We start from the raw sequence: 18,430 nt of genomic DNA, 5'->3' as shown, positions 1-18,430 counted from the left end.
CGTTCATGGAGAGGGGCCGTGGGGCGGGAGAGCAGGACCCGCGGGGCTGAGGTAAAGGAGGGCGGCAGCGGCGGGGAGCCCCGCCGGGCTGGGTGCCGCATCGCCCGGAGGGAGAAGGGGAGTGGGAGCGCGGCGCTGACAGGCGGCGGGGAGTGGGGGGCCGGGCGGCCGCAGCGGAGGTGTGGGGAAGGCGGGGAAAGGAGCGAGCGGCCCCCAGCCACCGCCGAACGCCGGCGGGGAGGGAGGGGGAGGAGGGCGCTGGGCGGCCCGGTTTCGGCAGCCCCATCCGCGCTCCCCCTGCCCAGCCCCGGCCATGAATATGTAACTCCCCTCTATTTCCCGAGCTCCATTGCGGAGGCTGCTGCTCGCCATATTGTGCTGCTGGGGCTGCGGCTTCTTTGCCGGTGAGAGACGGTGACGGGAGGGAGCGAGCGAGCGAGCGAGCGGTGCGGCGGCCTGAGACGGGTGCCCGGCGGGCGGTGAGCGCAGGGTGGCGGGCGGGGGCCGGGGCGGCTGCAGCTGCGGTCGCGATCGCCACCGCCGGGTCCCTCCTCCTAGTGGGGTAGGGGAGGGTGCGGAGTCGCCGGCTGCGGCCGGTGGTGTCCCGGTGGGGCGTCTGGTGCTGGGCGCGGTGCCCGACCTTGGTGTGGGGTGAGCAGAGGAGGGGCTATGCCTTCCTGATGTAATTGCCATGGCGGGGGGTGTCCCACAGTGGGCTCCCCCCAGGCTGGGGGACTGTCCGGGGAGGAGCCGCGGCCAGGCTCCCCCGGCCCCGGCCGGGCAGTCGCGGCGCAGGTGGGTGTGCTCGCCCTGAGTTTCTGTCAGGCGCTCCCCCCGCCCCCCACCCCACCCCACCCCCGGGCCGCGACTGCTCGCCCCCCGCTTACCGGCCCCGTATGCTGGGGGGGCTGCTGGGGCCGCGGCAGGTGCCCGGTCCCCTTCGTCTCCCCCGAGCCTGGTGCGTTCGGCGGTGCTGCCGGGAGCTCCGCAAGCCCCGAGGCGGCCCCGGCAGAGCGGCGTGTGGCCGCGGAGCCCTAAGGTGCGGGGACATATATATATATATACACACACACACATACGTGTTCACGCACACGCACACTCTGGAAGCTGTAGGGAGAGGTACCTCACACAGCTCCATACCACAACCGCATACCGTAACACCGACCCAGAGAGCGAGGCATTGCCAAATGCCTTCCTTGGGAAGGGAGAGCTGATTAACGGAGTCACGAGCCATTATTGTTGTTGTTATAAATTGCCCCTGCTTGAAATACAGTACTCAATATGATTTATTGCACTGCATTCCGAGTCTTTTGTTTCTTTTAAAGCCTGTGCGCATCACCGTGCTGAACAGTACCTGCAAGGCATGATGCTGATAAACTGATACTGGGAACGACCTGACTGCTCTTGTGAAAATGTCATCATTCCCAGCAGGGCATCAGTTGGAGAAAGACACTGCGTTGGGAGCTGTAGCTGTGTCTCCTCCCTTCACACTCGCTCTCATCACTTCTGATGTGAATTTAGCACCTGTTTCTTGCCAACTTTTATACTCTGTGATAGCTGGCTCTTCAAAATAATTTGGCTTCCTTGGACCCACCCCGTGGCATAGCGTATATGTGAAACAAACACTCTGAGCAGTGTTCTTCTTAGGATTTTTGTTAAGCTATTTGCTTTTCAGACCATCTTCTATGGAAAATAATTGTATCAAGTGCCTAATTCCATAGAAATCCAGAGGACGGCTAGTGGAGAAAGATGATTTCCAGTATGATAAATCATAATCCAGTCCTGTTTGGAAGTGGTTATAGCTCTGTGTAATAACTATGCATTGCACGCAGGCTTTTAAGGATTAAAGGAAATTGCTTGCATTTGAAAAAACATGACTGGTGTGCGGGTGAAATTATTTTTGCTTGGGGAAAATTCTTTAATCAAATATGTCATTCATCCAGTGACAAAGATTCGATTTTTCATAGGAGTTCCCTGCAGAGGTGCTCTCATTTGTATTCATCTATGTTTTCATTAAAAACTTTTGTAATGAGATAATTTGACATTTTTATACATCTTGTCAAGCTCAGAGCTGGCATTCAACTTGTCAGCTAAGACAGAGGCACTTACTCTCACAGTAGCAGGTATTGATAAGTAGTATGTTTCGCATTAAAAGATATACTTGTTGGAGGGATTAGCTTTGCTAATTGTCTGGAGACGGGAGGAATTTTCACTGGGCAGATAATAGCATGAGCTACAGTGTCAGGTAACAAGCTTTGTGGCTAGATCTGACTCTGTATCACTTCAGTGATACTTAAATAAGTTTCGAACATCTTTAGACCTTATTGACACCACAAATTGTTATTTGCAATGTTTAATAAATGCCTTATTATTTTCTGCATTCAGCTTCATAATAATAATAGGACATAGATTTTGCATTGGATTTTTTTTTTTAATTTCTTCAGTGGCCAAAGTATTGACCTTTGGCTTCAAACCTTTGAAACACACCAGCCCTACTGCAGCTGCCAAGAAAAGCACTGCCGGGCATGTTGTAGAGTTGAAATAATACGCAATCCCAGTGCAATAAATTGCATCAGGCTCCCTTTGTCAATGACACTTTGTGTTTTAAGAGTGATACATGGTAATACATTGAGTTTAAGACTTGGTTGGGCATCTTGGGTGGTTAGAGCAGAATTCTGGCATTTTCAGGGCTGTATTATCATGAAACAGAAATACGTTTGGCACCTGCAGGAAAGCCATCAGTCTTATATGTGAAATAGATGTTGGGGTATGTTGATTTCTTTGGCTTCCTTTAAATATTTCTCTTTGCTTAATAAAAAGGATGCGGGGGGGGGGGGGAAGGCATGGGGAAAAGGGAGCCTGAAAAATTAGACTTAAGTCTACAACTGTTCAGTTGTATTTTTCTTAGAAGGAGCACTGGGTCTACTCTTACTGAAGCACAATTTCAAAGAACATGTATGAAAGAAGCATCAGAGTAAAGGGATTCCTTCAATTTTATTTTTTTTAATTTTTTTTTTTTTTTTGCTTAAATACCCATTACCTATATTTTACTGAATAGATCAGCAGTTTAATAATAATGCAAACAGAGAGGAAAGAGATTGGAAAAGGGATGTTATTGAGTTTAACCTTGGTTCTGCTTGTTGATGAAAATAACTGGCCTTTGTAGCTGACCTTAAATTCTTAATTTTCTGAGGAATAAGCAGCGTTCCGTATTATGGACCTGTTTAGACTTGTTGCAGTGGAGAAATATTTTAGGAATTATCCCTGTCTGCCTTCCCCCCACTTCTGGATCGTGGAGCTCTCTTGTGAACAGCTGGGAGTTAGCAGTAGTATGCCGCTAGCTAATTAAAAACCTAATCCATTCTTTACTCTTTACCACTCAGGGATAACATTAAACTATTTTGGATGATTACCAGGTTTAAACTGTGTAAGTATTGCTCCTGCAGTAGTTTACAAAATATACAGTTTTATCTGACAGAGACTCCTTAGAACACAAATTGTTGTTAGCTGTCACCCAGCTTTAGACGAAAGCTGTCTGGTTGCCAAATTAACAATTTTTTTTCTATATATTTATTGTAGCTACTAAGTCAATCATGCATACGATGACTTGAATCTTTCTTTTTGTCTCGCAAGTGTTGTGGGGGAGTTTATTTCCTGTTTATTAATAACCAAGCTGTCATTTGTTCTCATTAAGAAATTTATATCGCTATTGGTTGTAGCTAGGTCCACTATGATAACTGGTAAGCAGGTGAGAAATTTTTGTGGCTAACATAGCTCTGGAAAAACTGAAACCCAAGCGTATGTCTTGATCTGATAGTCTCAGAATTTCTCCCACAATATAAACTCATTAGAATACTACTGCTTACTGCCATTTATATTAATAAATGTGATGGATGGTAGGTATGCTGAAGGGAAGAATAACAAAGTGTCTCACTTAATGCAATCACAGTTGCCTGGGGAGAGCAGTACACCTGATGTACAGTATATTTGGCTTGAGCTTCTATGATGTTTCTTAAAATTTGTTTAGAAGCATCTTGGATCCAATAGCACTGTAACAAAGCAGCCAGAGCAGAAGTCCAAGGAGCCAATGAGCAGGCTTTCATTTTTTCTGCTGGTGCAATGAAACATAACAAACCCATGCTGGTTTCCCAGTGGAAGTGGAAGCAGATCTGTGCTGGCTCCTAAAGGATTGCAGTTCAGGGTCCAGCCTGCTAATTTCAACGTGCCTTCAGTTTTATGCTGTCTCGGCAACTGGGTGGTGAGTGAGCTGGTCTGCAGTGGGGGGAGCAGCAGGTACAGCCCTGAAGAGTGCTCTTAACACATGGACTAAGGAAGCAATATATTAGCTCTGTAGCTCCTGTTTATTAAGATCCTATTGAAGGTATCCTTCCCAGTGGAACAGAGTGCAAGTTTTGATGATCACAGTGCCTGACACCACCACAACTGTCAGGAAGGAACATGAAAGCTTTGACTACACATACCTCTGTCAGGAGTTTTTTATCTGGGTGAGCAGAGTGTTGTATTAAAACTGCAAAGTCCTGAAGGTGAAATTGAAGCAGTGTGTTTCATTATCACCATCAAAAGTGCTGAGCTGTTGGGTAACAAACAGCTGTGCTGTGGTGTTTTGGTTTTTTTTTTGTTTTCCTGATGTAACTGTAGCTATGTAAGTGATTTCTACCAGCACAGTTATCAGTCAAGGACTGCATTTCTCCACGTTCCCAGTGTAAAAACTCAAAGTAGAAGATTAGTTTTCTAGAGACTTAACCTTTGCTGCTGAATTAGTAACAGCATTTGTGGAGATGGGAAAGATCATTTGGTTTGGAGAGCAAGTACGTTCATAGGATTCCTGTTAAAACGTACAACAAACTAAAAGGCTAGCAACAGGGTTGCTGAAATCATCAAACTTAACCTTATTGATTAGAGTGGTCAGTTCTTGCTTTCTGCAGCTGTTATTTCAGCTATGCTGTCAGGGAGACAGCAAGAAATTGGTTCTCCTCAAAAAAATGTACCAGGGTAAGAAATTACTGTAAAAACAAAGCACTGGTTGTGAAGCGTAATTCAGTGGCAAGGGGGTACACTCCACAGTAGCAGGGCATGGGGTATTTTCAGACAGTCACATCCACGTAAACGTGGTCTTTTACTGCACACTGTGAGGTGCAGTGCACTCTAAACATGCTACTAGACAATTAATTTAAAAAAGGGACCAAAAAAAAAAAAATAAGTCTGATTAAAAATATCCTAAGGCAATATGTATTATTCCCAGCCTGTTTGTATGTGTTTAGTTGTTGTGACAGATTCAACTTTTCTGGAGTTTGAAGGTTTACTTTTGTTTACTCCCACAAATTCTCAATCTCTTATCCCTCCTCCTCTGATCTGATCCAGCACTGCAATGAATTTTAGGCAGGATTTTAGGAAGGCATTTTTGCTTTTCTCCTTCACAGTTGGTTGTTAATTCTGAAGTCTAAGGTTGATTTAACTCTAAGAGCTTAAGAACTTTATTAAGAACTACAGTAGCATGCTTCACAATATGAGAAACTTTACATAAAATTTAACAAATAACAGAGAAAATGGCAATCCTACTCACACCCCCCCAGAGTTCTGCTTAATATTGGTACTTCACAGCGCTAAATCATGGCTTGGTAATGGCTGTTTTCCTTTTCATAGGAATTGTTGGCAAAGGTCTTTGGCAAATTTTAAGTCAAGCGTTTGTCTGATTTGTTTGCCCACATGAGGAGTGAAAAGGTACTGTTCCTCTAACAGGTTTGTTTTTACTCCTGGCAGGAGGTGCTACTGTTGTATCATATTTTAGTACTCACTTTGGACAAAATATATATTGTGTGAAAAGGTAAGTACCAGGATTTTTTAGCTGTAATGATTAAAATAATTTTACTTCCTGTTGCATTAGAACAGTGGGCAATGTTTGCTTTTTCTTTTGTACCAAAACCTCAAAATTTTTCTACTTAATCCCTCCGAGAGGGAAAAAATCTAAGCTTTTTAGTTTAGGAATATGCTGGGTTTGGAATGTGATGAGTTTGCACATTTAGAGGTATGACAGCTAGAGGAAGATGGGTGAATTCTGGACTACCTGGAGGCAGCTAACATGATATATAGAGTGCTCTCTGCAAATGTGATAATTTCATGTATTACCATTTTTGTAGCTCAGGAGATGTCTGGGAGGGTATGATATGGAACTGTAAATAAAAGTTGAACACTAAGGACTGAGGTTACTGACCTCAGTGAAAAGGCTGGTGATACCCCTAGCAGGGAACAGAACTCATTAGAATAAAACTCAAATTGGAGCATCAGCTACGTAAGAGCAATGTACATGGGCATACAGTGCTTATAGGCTATTATACTTTACTGCTATAAATGTACAGACGAGCACCAACTTAAAATCACATACTTCTGTCATGTCCAAAAGTACATGACTCTTCTTAACACTGGGAGAAAAGAGCCTTGAGTATGATCAAAAGTTTAATTTGATATTATTTTTTTTCTTAATGCTTTTGATATCTAAAATGGGAAGATTCTCTCTCTCTGGTCACTTCTGTTAGGGCTAGATTGATTGGATTCTTCCCTAGGTGTACATGTGTGTGGCAGATGGTTTGTGTGAGGTCACAGCACTGTTTCTAAAGGGCAGGACGAGCAGCTCGAGGGCCAGAGTGGAAATGCTGCCACACTCCCCGCAGCGCTTCATTTCAGGTCCAGTAAATGGTGAATGGCAATTAACTGGAAGATGCCGCATCTCGAGGCACCAGGCAAAACCACTTTCTTCCTTAGGAGAATAACTACAGTGAAGAGACTGTAAAAGCCCAAGCGCTAGCAAGGTAGTGTGTTGCAGAAATGCCAGTAGTAGTATCTTTTTCCCCCCTCTGTCAGATGTCATCTGTCCGTAGCCTGCTGGCTGTTCCTTAATTACAACATCAGGTGGTGGTACTTGGGTTTCAAGGAAGGATTGTTGTTTTTTTTTCTATGATGAAGAAAAGTGCCTATTAGATTTATGGGGCAGGTTGTGGAAAATGGAAGCTTGGGACTAGTTATCAGGAAATCTAAAAACTCAGAACTAGTGTGATGGAGAGGGACAATCATGTTGGGAAAATGTCTGTAGCGTTACCCACTGCTGAGGCTGTTAAACTGTGCCACTGCCTCAGGTTTCTCTGCATTCCTCGGTTCTATTGGCTGCTTTGGGATGGTTTTGAGTCTGTGGTCTTGAATTAATTATACAACCTTTTTTTTCCTTTTTTTTCCCCTCCTTGCTTGTAGCGCTCTAGGGCAGAAATGAGGTTGTCTCTCTTTGCTAACTGCTCTTTATAGACCGACAAACTTTGAATTTATCAGTTTGACCATCTGAAAATGCAGAGCTTTCTAATACTTGCTTTGGGAATAAACACAGGTTCCCTCATTTTTATGTACTTCCAGTGTTGAGTGCCATAAAGTAACTTCTCATGTAGTCGAGTGTCTTCTAGATGAAAAGCTTTGTTATTGAAAGTAATGGGATAAGACTAAAAAATGTGAATCTTTCTAGTGTGACCTTTACAATGGATTTCAATGAGCTTCACATTTTGAGAAATCTAGACTCAATTTTAAGTGCCAAATGAGAGAATCTGCCAAACTGTCTGAAACATTAGGTGCTTTCAAGCAGCCTGTAGAAATGCTTACTTATAACTTCTAATACACATTCTGGTGACACAATACTATAAAGAAAAGGAGAATATGTTATTTTTTCATATAGAACAGGTTGGATTTGTACTTTAAATGTAGAACTTGGCACAACCTTGAGTGTGGGGAACATCTGGCACTCATGTATGTACAAATAATTATTAGTAACTTCTTCATTGTGCCCATCGATCATTTATCTGATGTCCAGTGGGAGTTGGATGTGCCCATCTGAAAGTAAAATTTGTGTTTTGTTTTAATGTTAGTTTTCTGGTTTTATTATATCTCAGCCATGGTGGGGCTATATTGATATAATTGATCAAAACGTTTCAGTCAACACTCAGGCCCAATACAGATCTGGAAATGGTAGGGGAACAGGGAAGAAAACTAAGGAGGCTTATTTGTTCATCATCTAGCAGATTAGAAGCTCCATGCGGTGGTGTAATGGGATTTTTTTTTTTAATTTTTTTTTTTCTTGGCAGGGGGCTCCACGTGTTTGAATTTACCATGTTTCTACAGATTTCAGCTTTGTACATACTAGAGGAGAGGAGGTGTTTGCTAGTCATAAAATGGAGTATGTGTATCTCTCCAGCTTTTCGCTTTAAGGCCGGTATTTTTCCTCTTAAAAGGTGAAAGTGCTTTTACTGCAGACCTTAGGGTGAGAATGAAGCACTCAGCATCTCAGATTAGAAGCCTTTAGAATAAAGCTGGTCAATTATTTATCACGACACTTGTACCGTGTCTTCTGCAGCGTGGCCTCGGGCTTGTAGGCAAGGATGCAATATAAATGAGAGCGTTAATACACTTGTTCTCCAGATTGAGAGGTTTGCTGACGGTCTGGCACCCGGAGAGCTGCAGTTCTGTGTTAGCAAGTGTAAGCACACGAGTTTAGGCAAGATGTGACTTGTGCATGCGATGATCTCTTTGCTATGGGGCTGCTCAGACAGGTTCTTTGCTGTGATGGAGCTGTGTGATGTTGGGAGCAGGCTTTTCGCTTAAGAGAGGCTGGAATTACTGGGATTTAGTTGTCTTAATCTCCCACAGTCTGTGCGCTTCAGCAGATTTTGGGAAGGGTGTGGATGATTAGCAGCTTCACAACTTTCTCTCAGTAGTTGAAATGATAGATAATTTTATGTGTCAGCTTTAAAAGCACTGAAGAGTAGTATCCAGCGCAGACGCAGAATAATAATGTTGGGGGACTGTTAGAACAACCGACTGGCAACAACACATAAGAAAAATCCTTACCCCAAAGGACTTGGCTTCCCGTATGCCTGGAATTACCTTAAATAATAGTGGAAATTAGAATACAAAGAAATACTCTTTCCTTTCTTTCCTACTAGTACACTTCCCTAGTACGCTTAATACTGTCATTAAATTCATATCTCCGAATAACTTAAATAAAATCCCCAGAATCCTGATGGGATGGTCCGGTTCTTGGCCAGACTGGGAGCTGAAAGGCTGCAGCGGGGTTGTGGCAACTGGTCACTTAACAGGGAGGTAAGGTCCTAACTGGACATCTTACTTTTCTGATCCACACAGAGGAACATGTCTCTTATGCCAAGTAAACTGAATTTTAGGGCACAATATTTATATAGTAAAAATTGGAGTTGATGGTCTGTCATATCCTAATTATTTCTTTTGTTGCCTCTTCAGACCGTTATTACTTATTAGACATAATAGTGGATGTGGCCGTTTTACGTCAGGTTGTTTTGTCCCCTCCCCCTTTTTTCATAAGGTGAGAAAACTCTGATTTCTGTGCCTGGGTAAAAGTAGATATAATAATGTTTTCTGCACTGCTTCTCTTGCTTTTCTCTCAACAATTAATTAAAGCTTATAAAGTAACCTTGTTCTCCAGAGAGGCTGACCCTTTTCATACAGAACTTGATGAATTGGAAATTGGATTATAACGTACCTGGTAGGTGCCGATAGACTCTACATTTGGCTGCTGATTTGAAAGGTCTGGAAATACAAGCCTAGGTTTTTAAAAAAGTGATAAAAGTAATGAAGAGAGCCCTTCTGCTTTTTCCACCTAGTAGAAATGTCTGCAACTGTGATCTTGCCTCTTATATGGTTACATTTTATTTTTAAACACATCGCACAGTCTGGGATAAGTTTTCCTGCTTCAAGACAGAGGGTTTTGGAGCAATGGGGAGGATTGTCCTCTTTCCCCTCGTGTGAAAGTATTTTCTGTTCAGAAACATCATTTTCTTCTGTCGTTTTGACCTGACTTTCTTTCACATGTCTGCAGTGATCATGGGTAGTAATTTTGTCTCACCTCGTACAATAATCCCCAAATTTTGATGGGTGCATCATTCTGTTGAGTGCAGTTATTTTTAGCCCTGTCCATTTCCAGGAATGCCCATCTGCCACTACTGATACAAAAAATGAGCGAAACCCTGATACTGTGTGTATTTTGTGTTTCTGAAACTTAAAAACTTTTGACTCACACCCCACCACCACCTCACCACCCCTCACCCCCCCAAAAATGCTGTTGCAGATCAGGTGCACGTCCACCAACGCCCAGCAGGATTGCAGAGGAGAACCGCAGCTCTTGAGTGAGATTACCCAGTGCCTGGGTGTAACTTGATCTCTCAGTATTCTCTAAACTCCCAATTGGAAACCCTTAGCGCTGGATTTTCAGGAGGAAAAAGAAAGGCACTATAGCATGCTTCCAGTGGCCGCGTTTAGCTAGTTTTCTGGGTGCGTGCATAACTCTGCCCTTCCACTCGGTTAGCAAGCAGATCCTACTTGACCCGTTTCCGTGTTTGTCAGTGGATGGTTTATTAACATTTTCCGCATCAGGTGGCATTTGCAGCTTTTGCACCACCCGGCCAAAGCTTTATGGCCTTCAGTTCTGTGTCACTTTTGTTTAACAACCTTAATTGCTTTTTGCAGCGTGTTCACAGCTGGCTGACTCCCTCGGTTCCTCTGGAGTGTACGGAGCCTGGGATTATCCCTGTGTAATGCAGCGGAGCCTGCTATGGGGATGTACAAGTGTTCACCCCGTACTTCTGCCGTGTCGGCACAAAGACCGTGGTGTCTGTACAGACCCGGGGCCGCCTCACTTGCTCGGGACAGGGAGCTGGTCCTGTTCCTGAGCATCCAACTTTCTCTCTTTTATTTCCCAGCCATGTCTCAAGCCGTGCAGACGAATGGGACGCAACCTTTGAGCAAAACGTGGGAGCTCAGTCTGTATGAATTGCAACGAACGCCTCAGGTAATACGTGCTAAAGAGCTGTCCTCTATGGCACGGCTGCTTTAATACTTTCTAGAACTTGAAACTCGATGTTTAAGATTTTGTTTTTCCTTTATGAGTCTTAACTGCCTATTCTAAATTATAGAATTTTTTTTTTAAAATTCCTCACTAAAAAATCCGTTTCTCATCATATTAAAAAAAAAAAAAAAGATGTTTGATCTTTCTCTCTTTCATTCTTTTCTTTAGTGGTGTGTTTGATGCGGTTGTGTATGTGTCTCATTTTGTCTTTTTACTGTGTTTCCTCTAAAAGACTAGTAAAACATGCAATCTCCGTGAGGAAGTTGAATTCCACTAAAGACCTTTTACTTTATCCCACGCTAGGAAGCGATCACTGATGGCTTGGAAATAGTGGTGTCACCGAGGAGCCTGCACAGTGAACTGATGTGTCCCATCTGTCTGGATATGTTGAAGAACACAATGACGACGAAAGAATGTTTGCATCGCTTCTGTGCTGACTGCATCATTACAGCCCTCAGGAGTGGGTATGTACACATTATTGCAGGGAAGAGGGATTCACTTTAGATGAAAATGTGATCAAGGAAATCCTTTAAGCCCTGGGTGGTGTTGTGGAATGGTTGCGTGCCTCTGCACTGCAAGTTTCTGAACGCGTGGCCCACCTTTCATATTTCATTCTTTTGTGTTCAGCCATCAGCGGCAGAGCAGAGCTGGCCTTTTTCCTTGTATGAAAAATCATGCCATAACTTCATTTTTTGCAAGGAGTTGAAAACCCCTTTTCTCTTCTTTTTCCCATTTTTCTTTTTTTCTTTTAGATCCAGTAACAGCAAAACAAAACTATACTACATTACTTACAAAAATGCGTCTCGTTTCCCTTCTTCTTCCTTTTCCTAATAATAAATTGCAAATCGTGTGGCCTTTCAGCAGTAGTCCTACTTCCAGGCTTCACTACTGAAACAACTTGTGCTAAAGTACAAATAATTTTGGTTGTATTCTTCAATTACAAGTCCATGTTTTCCCAAAAGCAACAGAATTCTGAGGTAACCAACAGCAATTAAGTCAATGATGTATCTTTTTCTGATAATGGCAGTTACCTGTGTTCAGAGGTCCCGCTTAATTTGCTGTGCCTGTGGAAATTCTGATGAGTAATTAGTAAAAATACATTAGAGAGAACCAAGAAAACTATCAGAGGTAAAGACGCCAGTGTTTCAGCTATTGAAACCTCTTCCTCTTACAGGAAAAAAAATTGTGTGAACTTGTTAACTTTTAGTTAAATGAGAACAAAATGGTAAGAAGGACAAAACTGGTTTAGTTTTCCCGGTAATTAGTGCTTGAACTATATAATAGGTTCCTTAATCTTTGTTTTGTCCTGGGAGTGCTAGAAAGACTATGCCTTAATATAATTTCTGCTAGACATGCAGATTTTTTTCTAGGTGAAAATCAAGCCAGAAGATTAAAGTGGAGTGGAACTCTCTGAACTCTTCAATCTAAATACAGTTTGCTAAAACATACTTTAAAAAAAAAATGAAGCAGGGAGATACATGTTTGGGGGTTTTGTTTAAATATCTGGAACTAAATAGAAGATAGATAGAAGCCCCATTCCAGATTTACTATAAATATTGAGTATTAGTGAGCACTTTGACTAAGAATTGTGGCATTAGGGCAGACTTTTGTTCTTGCCAGAGTCAGTATTGTTTTGTTCCTCCTTCTTCATATCCAGCAACAAAGAGTGTCCCACCTGTCGTAAAAAGCTAGTTTCAAAGAGATCACTGAGACCAGATCCCAATTTTGATGCTCTCATCAGTAAAATTTATCCAAGCCGAGATGAATACGAAGCTCATCAGGAGAGGGTGCTCGCCAGAATCAGCAAGCACAACAACCAGCAAGCTTTAAGTCACAGCATTGAGGAGGGATTAAAGATTCAGGCTATGAACAGGTACGTAATCCCCGTTATTTGTCCACATGTAACCTCAACGCTGAAAATACACCCTCTGTCCTCACTCCCTGTACACCTTGAGACGCCTCTTCTCTCCTCTGAAGTCTGCCGAAATAATTTTTAACCTTTTGTCTACTAATAGAAACCTTTGTATCAGTCCCTGCAGACAGATTTCAGTTTAGATTTACCAAATTATGGCCATCATGTCTCTGATAATTAACTGTAATACAATGAATCCTGTACTAACATATTACCATTACATCCAAATAGCTGCATATAATGCCAGAATTTAAGTTTTAGTTGTGACTTAATTCACAAGGCTGGAATATATGTTTATGCGGTATTGAAATTCTGGGTGTGCATTTAAACCTGAGATAATCAACTGGGAAAGAGGCCCTAAGCTTTGTTGTAGTGAAGCACGGTGTGATTTATATTTTTCATCACGTGGATTCATATTTAGATGAAAATAATGGTCTGAAGTTGCGTGGAAATGAACTGTATGAAGTTAAAAATGATCTTAAAATGTGTCTCAAAGGTGTTTGAGGGATAGGAAAAAATCCGTCGCCTCGTCTCTGAGTGTCTTTTTATAAGAAAAAATGAATTTTTAAAAAAATTTTTTTTAAATATCTCTGAAACGTTTAGTTTAGTGCTTGTGCATGCATGTGTGTTATTTCTGGCATGACAGAGAGTGGGAGGAGTTGTACAAGCGGTGTGGGCCTATACATTGGGTGAATTCCGAATGCTAATCCGCATCCATTCCTCCTGGTTTCTGGTCAGGCTACAGAGGGGCAAGAAACAGCAGATTGAGAATGGCAGCGGAGCAGAAGACAATGGTGACAGCTCACACTGCAGCAATGCCTCAACGCACAGCAATCAGGAAGCGGGGCCCAGCAACAAGAGGACCAAAACCTCGGATGATTCTGGGCTAGAACTGGACAATAACAACACAACTGTGGCAATAGACCCCGTCATGGATGGTGCTAGTGAAATCGAATTAGTCTTCAGGCCTCACCCGACCCTCATGGAGAATGATGACAGCGCACAGACGAGGTAAATGTCTTCCAGTCCTCCTCATGTATTCTGCTGTGACTTTTCTCTTCTACCACTCCTTGGCGCTTTCTAAAATCGATTTACTTCAGTCATACCACATCCTGTTTCCCATATGCACTCTTTGCCCCTTTCCATTGCAAGTCAGGTAGATGGTACTGCTCAACTCTCATGAAGAATACAGTAGGAATCTGTTTGAAGCCTTTGATCACAAATGAAGATGTTTTTTAAGGGTTTCTAGCACTGTAGTTCACAGTAGGTACTAAGATGATGGTATATCAGCCCCTTTCTACTTATTATAAGATTCCTTGGGAATAAATAAACCTTGCATAAGTGTCAGCATTTTTTGGAGCAGCTTTGTGTCAGCGGGAGTTGGAGGCTGGAAGTTTTTCCTGGCATTTTTTTTCACAATCCAGTACAAGCATAGACTGCAAGTTCTGGATCACAGCAATGAGCAATTTCGTGGCGTTTCCTCAGATCTCTTCCTGGCTTTCTCTCCCGATGAGACATCTCTCTGTAGTGCCTATAAATATATTATAAGTTTCAGCCAGCTTGTCTTTTTGGTTTGGGATTGCAGGGGAGTTCTGGGGGCTGTTCTAAAAGGCAAAGAGAAAGCTGAGCTTCTGGGAGAGGCTTCTGCAGCATTTGCAGTCTCGTGTGAAGAATTAAAGTGAGAACGGATAGTGAGACAATAAGGCAGAGTAACTTTATGAGGTGCAGTGTCACGTGTACAGCTCTTGCACCTTACAGCTTTCTGTCCTGGCACTTCAGACTCCACCTCTGTGTAGAAGATTTCAGCAGTCGTGAGTAGTTCTCGAAACCCCTCGACACCCTGTTCTTAGGTTTCTCGTTGCGAGCAGGTGACAGGACAGTGCTGTCTTCCCTCTACAAAGAGCAGGAGGGCTTGTGGGGGAAGTGTCACAAAGATGTAAGGACACTTGGGAACAATATAATTTGGTAAGCTGCTTGCATGTAAGCAATTAATATTATTCTTTGTGAACTATCTTTCACATGTCTTTTCACATGCTATGCTTAATAGTTGGGGGTGTTCCTGATGTCTTTTTCCCATGCCTGCAACTCAAGTGTCTTTGATTATCGTTGTGGTGGTTGTTGCAGATACATCAAGACCTCAGGCAATGCCACCGTCGATCACTTGTCCAAGTACCTGGCTGTGAGATTGGCTTTGGAGGAGCTTCGTAGCAAAGGAGAATCAAACCAGATGAACCTCGACACAGCCAGCGAGAAGCAGTACACCATTTACATTGCTACGGCCAATGGGCAGTTCACTGTAAGTGGAAGTTCTGTCTAAGAGCAAAACTGATCATCAAGACATCTTTGATAAAGATTTGATTAAAAATCCACTCAGCTGGACTCTTCCTGAGTTGGCTTAGGGATAAAATTCATAGCAACAAGTTGTTTATTTAGAAGCAGATTAGTTCCTTTGTGGCAAAATGTGCACAGCAAAAGCTTGGTTAATAGAAAAGGAGACATATAAATTACTTGGGAAAAATCCAGCGATGCCAGCAACCGCTAGCTGACTTATGTCATTATTTTACAGTTAGAATCAAAGAGGAAAAATATTACTTTATCTGAGAATCTTGTTGGAGGAGCAGATAGTGCTAGCACCAAGGAAGCCTCTATTGTGAGGTAGCGTTTCTCCCCTTCTGTGTAGGCTTCTAATTCTCTGCTACGGAGCAGCCAAGTACGCTTAGGGAAGAATCTCAGGTGCTGACTTCAGAATACACAGGTACAACAACAAGGCAACATCACAGTTAGGTTGAACTCTGAGCCTGGTCTTACACTTGGGCGTTTATCTGAATAAAGTCTTCTGGCTAAGAGATAGGCAGTCACTTTGAAATAAGAATCTATTTCAAACAGCTTTCAAACATCACCACAGATTGTCTCTTAGACAAAAGCAGGATGCTTCTGCTTTAAATACACATTTACTACTCCCTCTCTTTACAGAGAGGAAAACAGAAGTCCACTTTACTTAGAACTAATTCACATTGCAAAAGTGGTTTTGGTGCTGTTTCAGTGAGCTCGGCAGTTCAGAACAGCTGGCACTGCTGCTTTTTGATGCCGAGTGGTTCGCTAATAACTCATTCCACGTTATCAGTGACTTCTTGAAGTCAGTGGATTCCTCTGATTTAAGTAGTCTGTTCCTACAAGTACCACCCAGGCAAGCCATCAGATTCTTTTCATTTCTGTTTGGGTGTTCTCTTCTAGGTATTAAATGGGTCATTCTCCTTGGAACTGGTCAGCGAGAAGTACTGGAAAGTGAACAAACCTATGGAACTGTACTACGCACCAACAAAGGAACACAAATAAGCTGTGCTGGAAAACTGAGATGGGACTCTCTTTTTATAGCTATGAATTCTTTAATATTACAAGAAGGCACCACCATTATCTTCATGGATGATACACATGATGCCTTCAGGCTCTCTCCGTATACTTATTAATATGATTAGACAGTATTCTGGGTTGTATTTAATTTAGTCTTTGGTTTGGGTTTTTGGTTTTTCCCTAGGAGACTAAATGACCTAGTCCAGTGCATTCCAGTGTTTGCCATGCTTTTTTGTTTCTAATGCATGATAACTGAATGAGTGTTCCGGTTTGGAATGTCTTAATTTTGTCCAGGTAAATCTGGATTTCTAATACATTTGACACAGTTACAGTAGCCTCTGTGAAGTATTGAGCATTGGATGGCTAAGTCAGTCTATTCAATAGTAACATATGCCAAGGAATGTGTTAAATGTTGTAATTTGCTAATGGTTATCCATATAAAAGATGGGTAGAGAACTTATTTCCAAGAGTATTGCAGCTAGAGCTCATCTCATTCCCTAGAAAAGATTTATTAGTCATTGTCTTGGGAACAAATAGAGCTGTACTGAGAAAACTGACACCTTAAAACCTTGCTGTTTACTGGGCTTAATACTTCAGTGCAAGGGGATTCAAGAGATGGGTTTGCTTTTCAATGAATTTCAGTCAAGAAAACCCCAAACAACGTAAACCCCTCACTCTTTCACATGTAGAACCTGCCAATCGCGGTGTGCCCTGCAGCTTCCCCTCTGGCCCCTGCTGCAGTGTTACCTCAGCCTCACAAGCTCAACTGAAGAAAATCTGGAAGTTGTACAGCCCTGCTCTGGTCCCTGTATAAAACAGGTTTTTATTATGAATGTATCAGGATGTTCTCTAAAGAACTGTCCTGAAAACTTTTTTTTTTTTTTAAAGCAAATCCCAGAAATTCCAGCACACGGACATAATGCAACATCAAAATGCTTTGCTTTATGGAATGTGTGCTGCCCCAGCTGTGAGCTAATTTGGGTGTCAGTTTGAGCAAGGAGGACTTCAAAACCAGAAGCTGCTCCAAGATTTTTTTAAATTTTTTTTTCCATAGCTTTAACAAATGTGGCTTAGCACTTTGGAAGACAATTTTAGTACTTGACAAGTTTACCATTTAGTGTCTTAAATTTAGGTTCAAGTTTTAGAACTTGCCAGTAGGCTGTTGGGTGAAGTCCAGTAGCTGCTGTTCATTTGCATGTCAAACTCCTCATCCCTGCTCTGGACCTTGCCATCACTTAGTGGAGGTTAATTACCTATTAGCAGTCTGTCTTAAGGGAAGTGATGTTGCCATGAGCTTCCCTTTGCTGTAAGACTTGCTGATGGAGCCTTCACCCCTTTGCACCTGAAGCTGGAAGCAAAAAGTGTTGCAGATCGGTAGTTGAGAAGTGTTATACTTTAAATCGTATGGTTTGTCTTGCCCATGGCCAAGACTGGTTTTGGCACGTGGTACACAAGGATTCAGGTGCTTGGGGAGGAATTACCACCTTTCCATTGCTTCTGTCTCTCAAGCCTCGCACTTGTAAATATGTGTCCATTCCCACTGCTGTTTCAGCTCAGCTTTAGCCCCATGTCAAAACTGCACAGGCTTCTTTAAGTAACTTAATTTATTTTCTCTTAACTGGAAAGACTTTTTTTTTCTGTGACAGGAAACAGAAGTTTTCAGGCCCCACAGAACACAGAGGGGGCAGTTTTAAAGGAAGTGTGTTACTTGTGACTTTGGTGAAATGTTGCATTGTATAGACTAGTAGTGCATGTCCACTGAATAGAATCTCGGGGGCAGGGGAGTGGCGATTATAAATGCTTTAAAATTTATGGGTGAACTTCTAGACTAGCTGCAGCTTCCCTTCCCCTTGTGATAGCAAAGGTAAGGGCCAGGCCCTTACGCGAGAGGTGTTAGTGAGGCTGAGGGGTCTGTCTAGGAGCAATCTGTCACTTTGTCCCCCAGTTCCTTAAAAAGCGTGGGAGAATGTGAAGCTTTTATTTTCATGTTGTAGTGAATTGACTGAATATTTATGTTCCTTAAATATTATCTATATAATGTAGTTGTTTGATTAAACCATTGATTGCACTGTGACTCTTTAGTGCTATAAACTATTTTATTTTCAAAATGACTTTACTCTTCCACCTTTTAAAGCCATATTATTTTTAAAGTACATGTGTGTTAGGTACAACTAAGCTCTAGTGTCCAACTATAGTAACACTCAATAAAAGCCAAAGTGTTATCAATGACCTATTGG

The 18,430-nt window shown here is 42.4% G+C and overlaps 1 protein-coding gene across 2 annotated transcripts; it reads left to right on the top strand.

Moving 5' to 3' along the window:
- The first annotated feature begins 267 nt into the window (after positions 1-267).
- Positions 268-18,402, top strand: RNF2 (ring finger protein 2). 2 transcript variants are annotated; one of them, XM_054213335.1, is made up of 7 exons: positions 268-404; positions 10,785-10,873; positions 11,234-11,394; positions 12,588-12,803; positions 13,581-13,853; positions 14,967-15,138; positions 16,077-18,402. In XM_054213335.1, the coding sequence occupies exons 2-7, from the start codon at positions 10,787-10,789 to the stop codon at positions 16,176-16,178; spliced, it is 1,011 nt and encodes a 336-aa protein (XP_054069310.1). In that variant the 5' UTR covers positions 268-404; positions 10,785-10,786; the 3' UTR covers positions 16,179-18,402. The 2 variants fall into 2 exon arrangements, with proteins under 2 accessions (XP_054069310.1, XP_054069311.1); XM_054213336.1 differs by having other exon boundaries at positions 392-479.
- The last annotated feature ends 28 nt before the right edge of the window (positions 18,403-18,430 follow it).

The sequence above is a fragment of the Rissa tridactyla genome, chromosome 8 (assembly GCF_028500815.1).
Source record: "Rissa tridactyla isolate bRisTri1 chromosome 8, bRisTri1.patW.cur.20221130, whole genome shotgun sequence".
Classification (NCBI taxonomy): domain Eukaryota; kingdom Metazoa; phylum Chordata; class Aves; order Charadriiformes; family Laridae; genus Rissa; species Rissa tridactyla.
Note: the sequence above shows the minus strand (reverse complement) of the source record. Positions and strands in the feature narration are given on the sequence as shown.

Coding starts and splice junctions, on each gene's coding strand:
- RNF2 (XM_054213335.1), top strand. CDS start 10,787: ATGTCTCAAGCCGTGCAGACGAATGGGACGCAACCTTTGAGCAAAACG. Junction 11,395..12,587: donor ATTACAGCCCTCAGGAGTGG/GTATGTACACAT, acceptor CTTCATATCCAG/CAACAAAGAGTGTCCCACCT. Junction 12,804..13,580: donor AAGATTCAGGCTATGAACAG/GTACGTAATCCC, acceptor GTTTCTGGTCAG/GCTACAGAGGGGCAAGAAAC.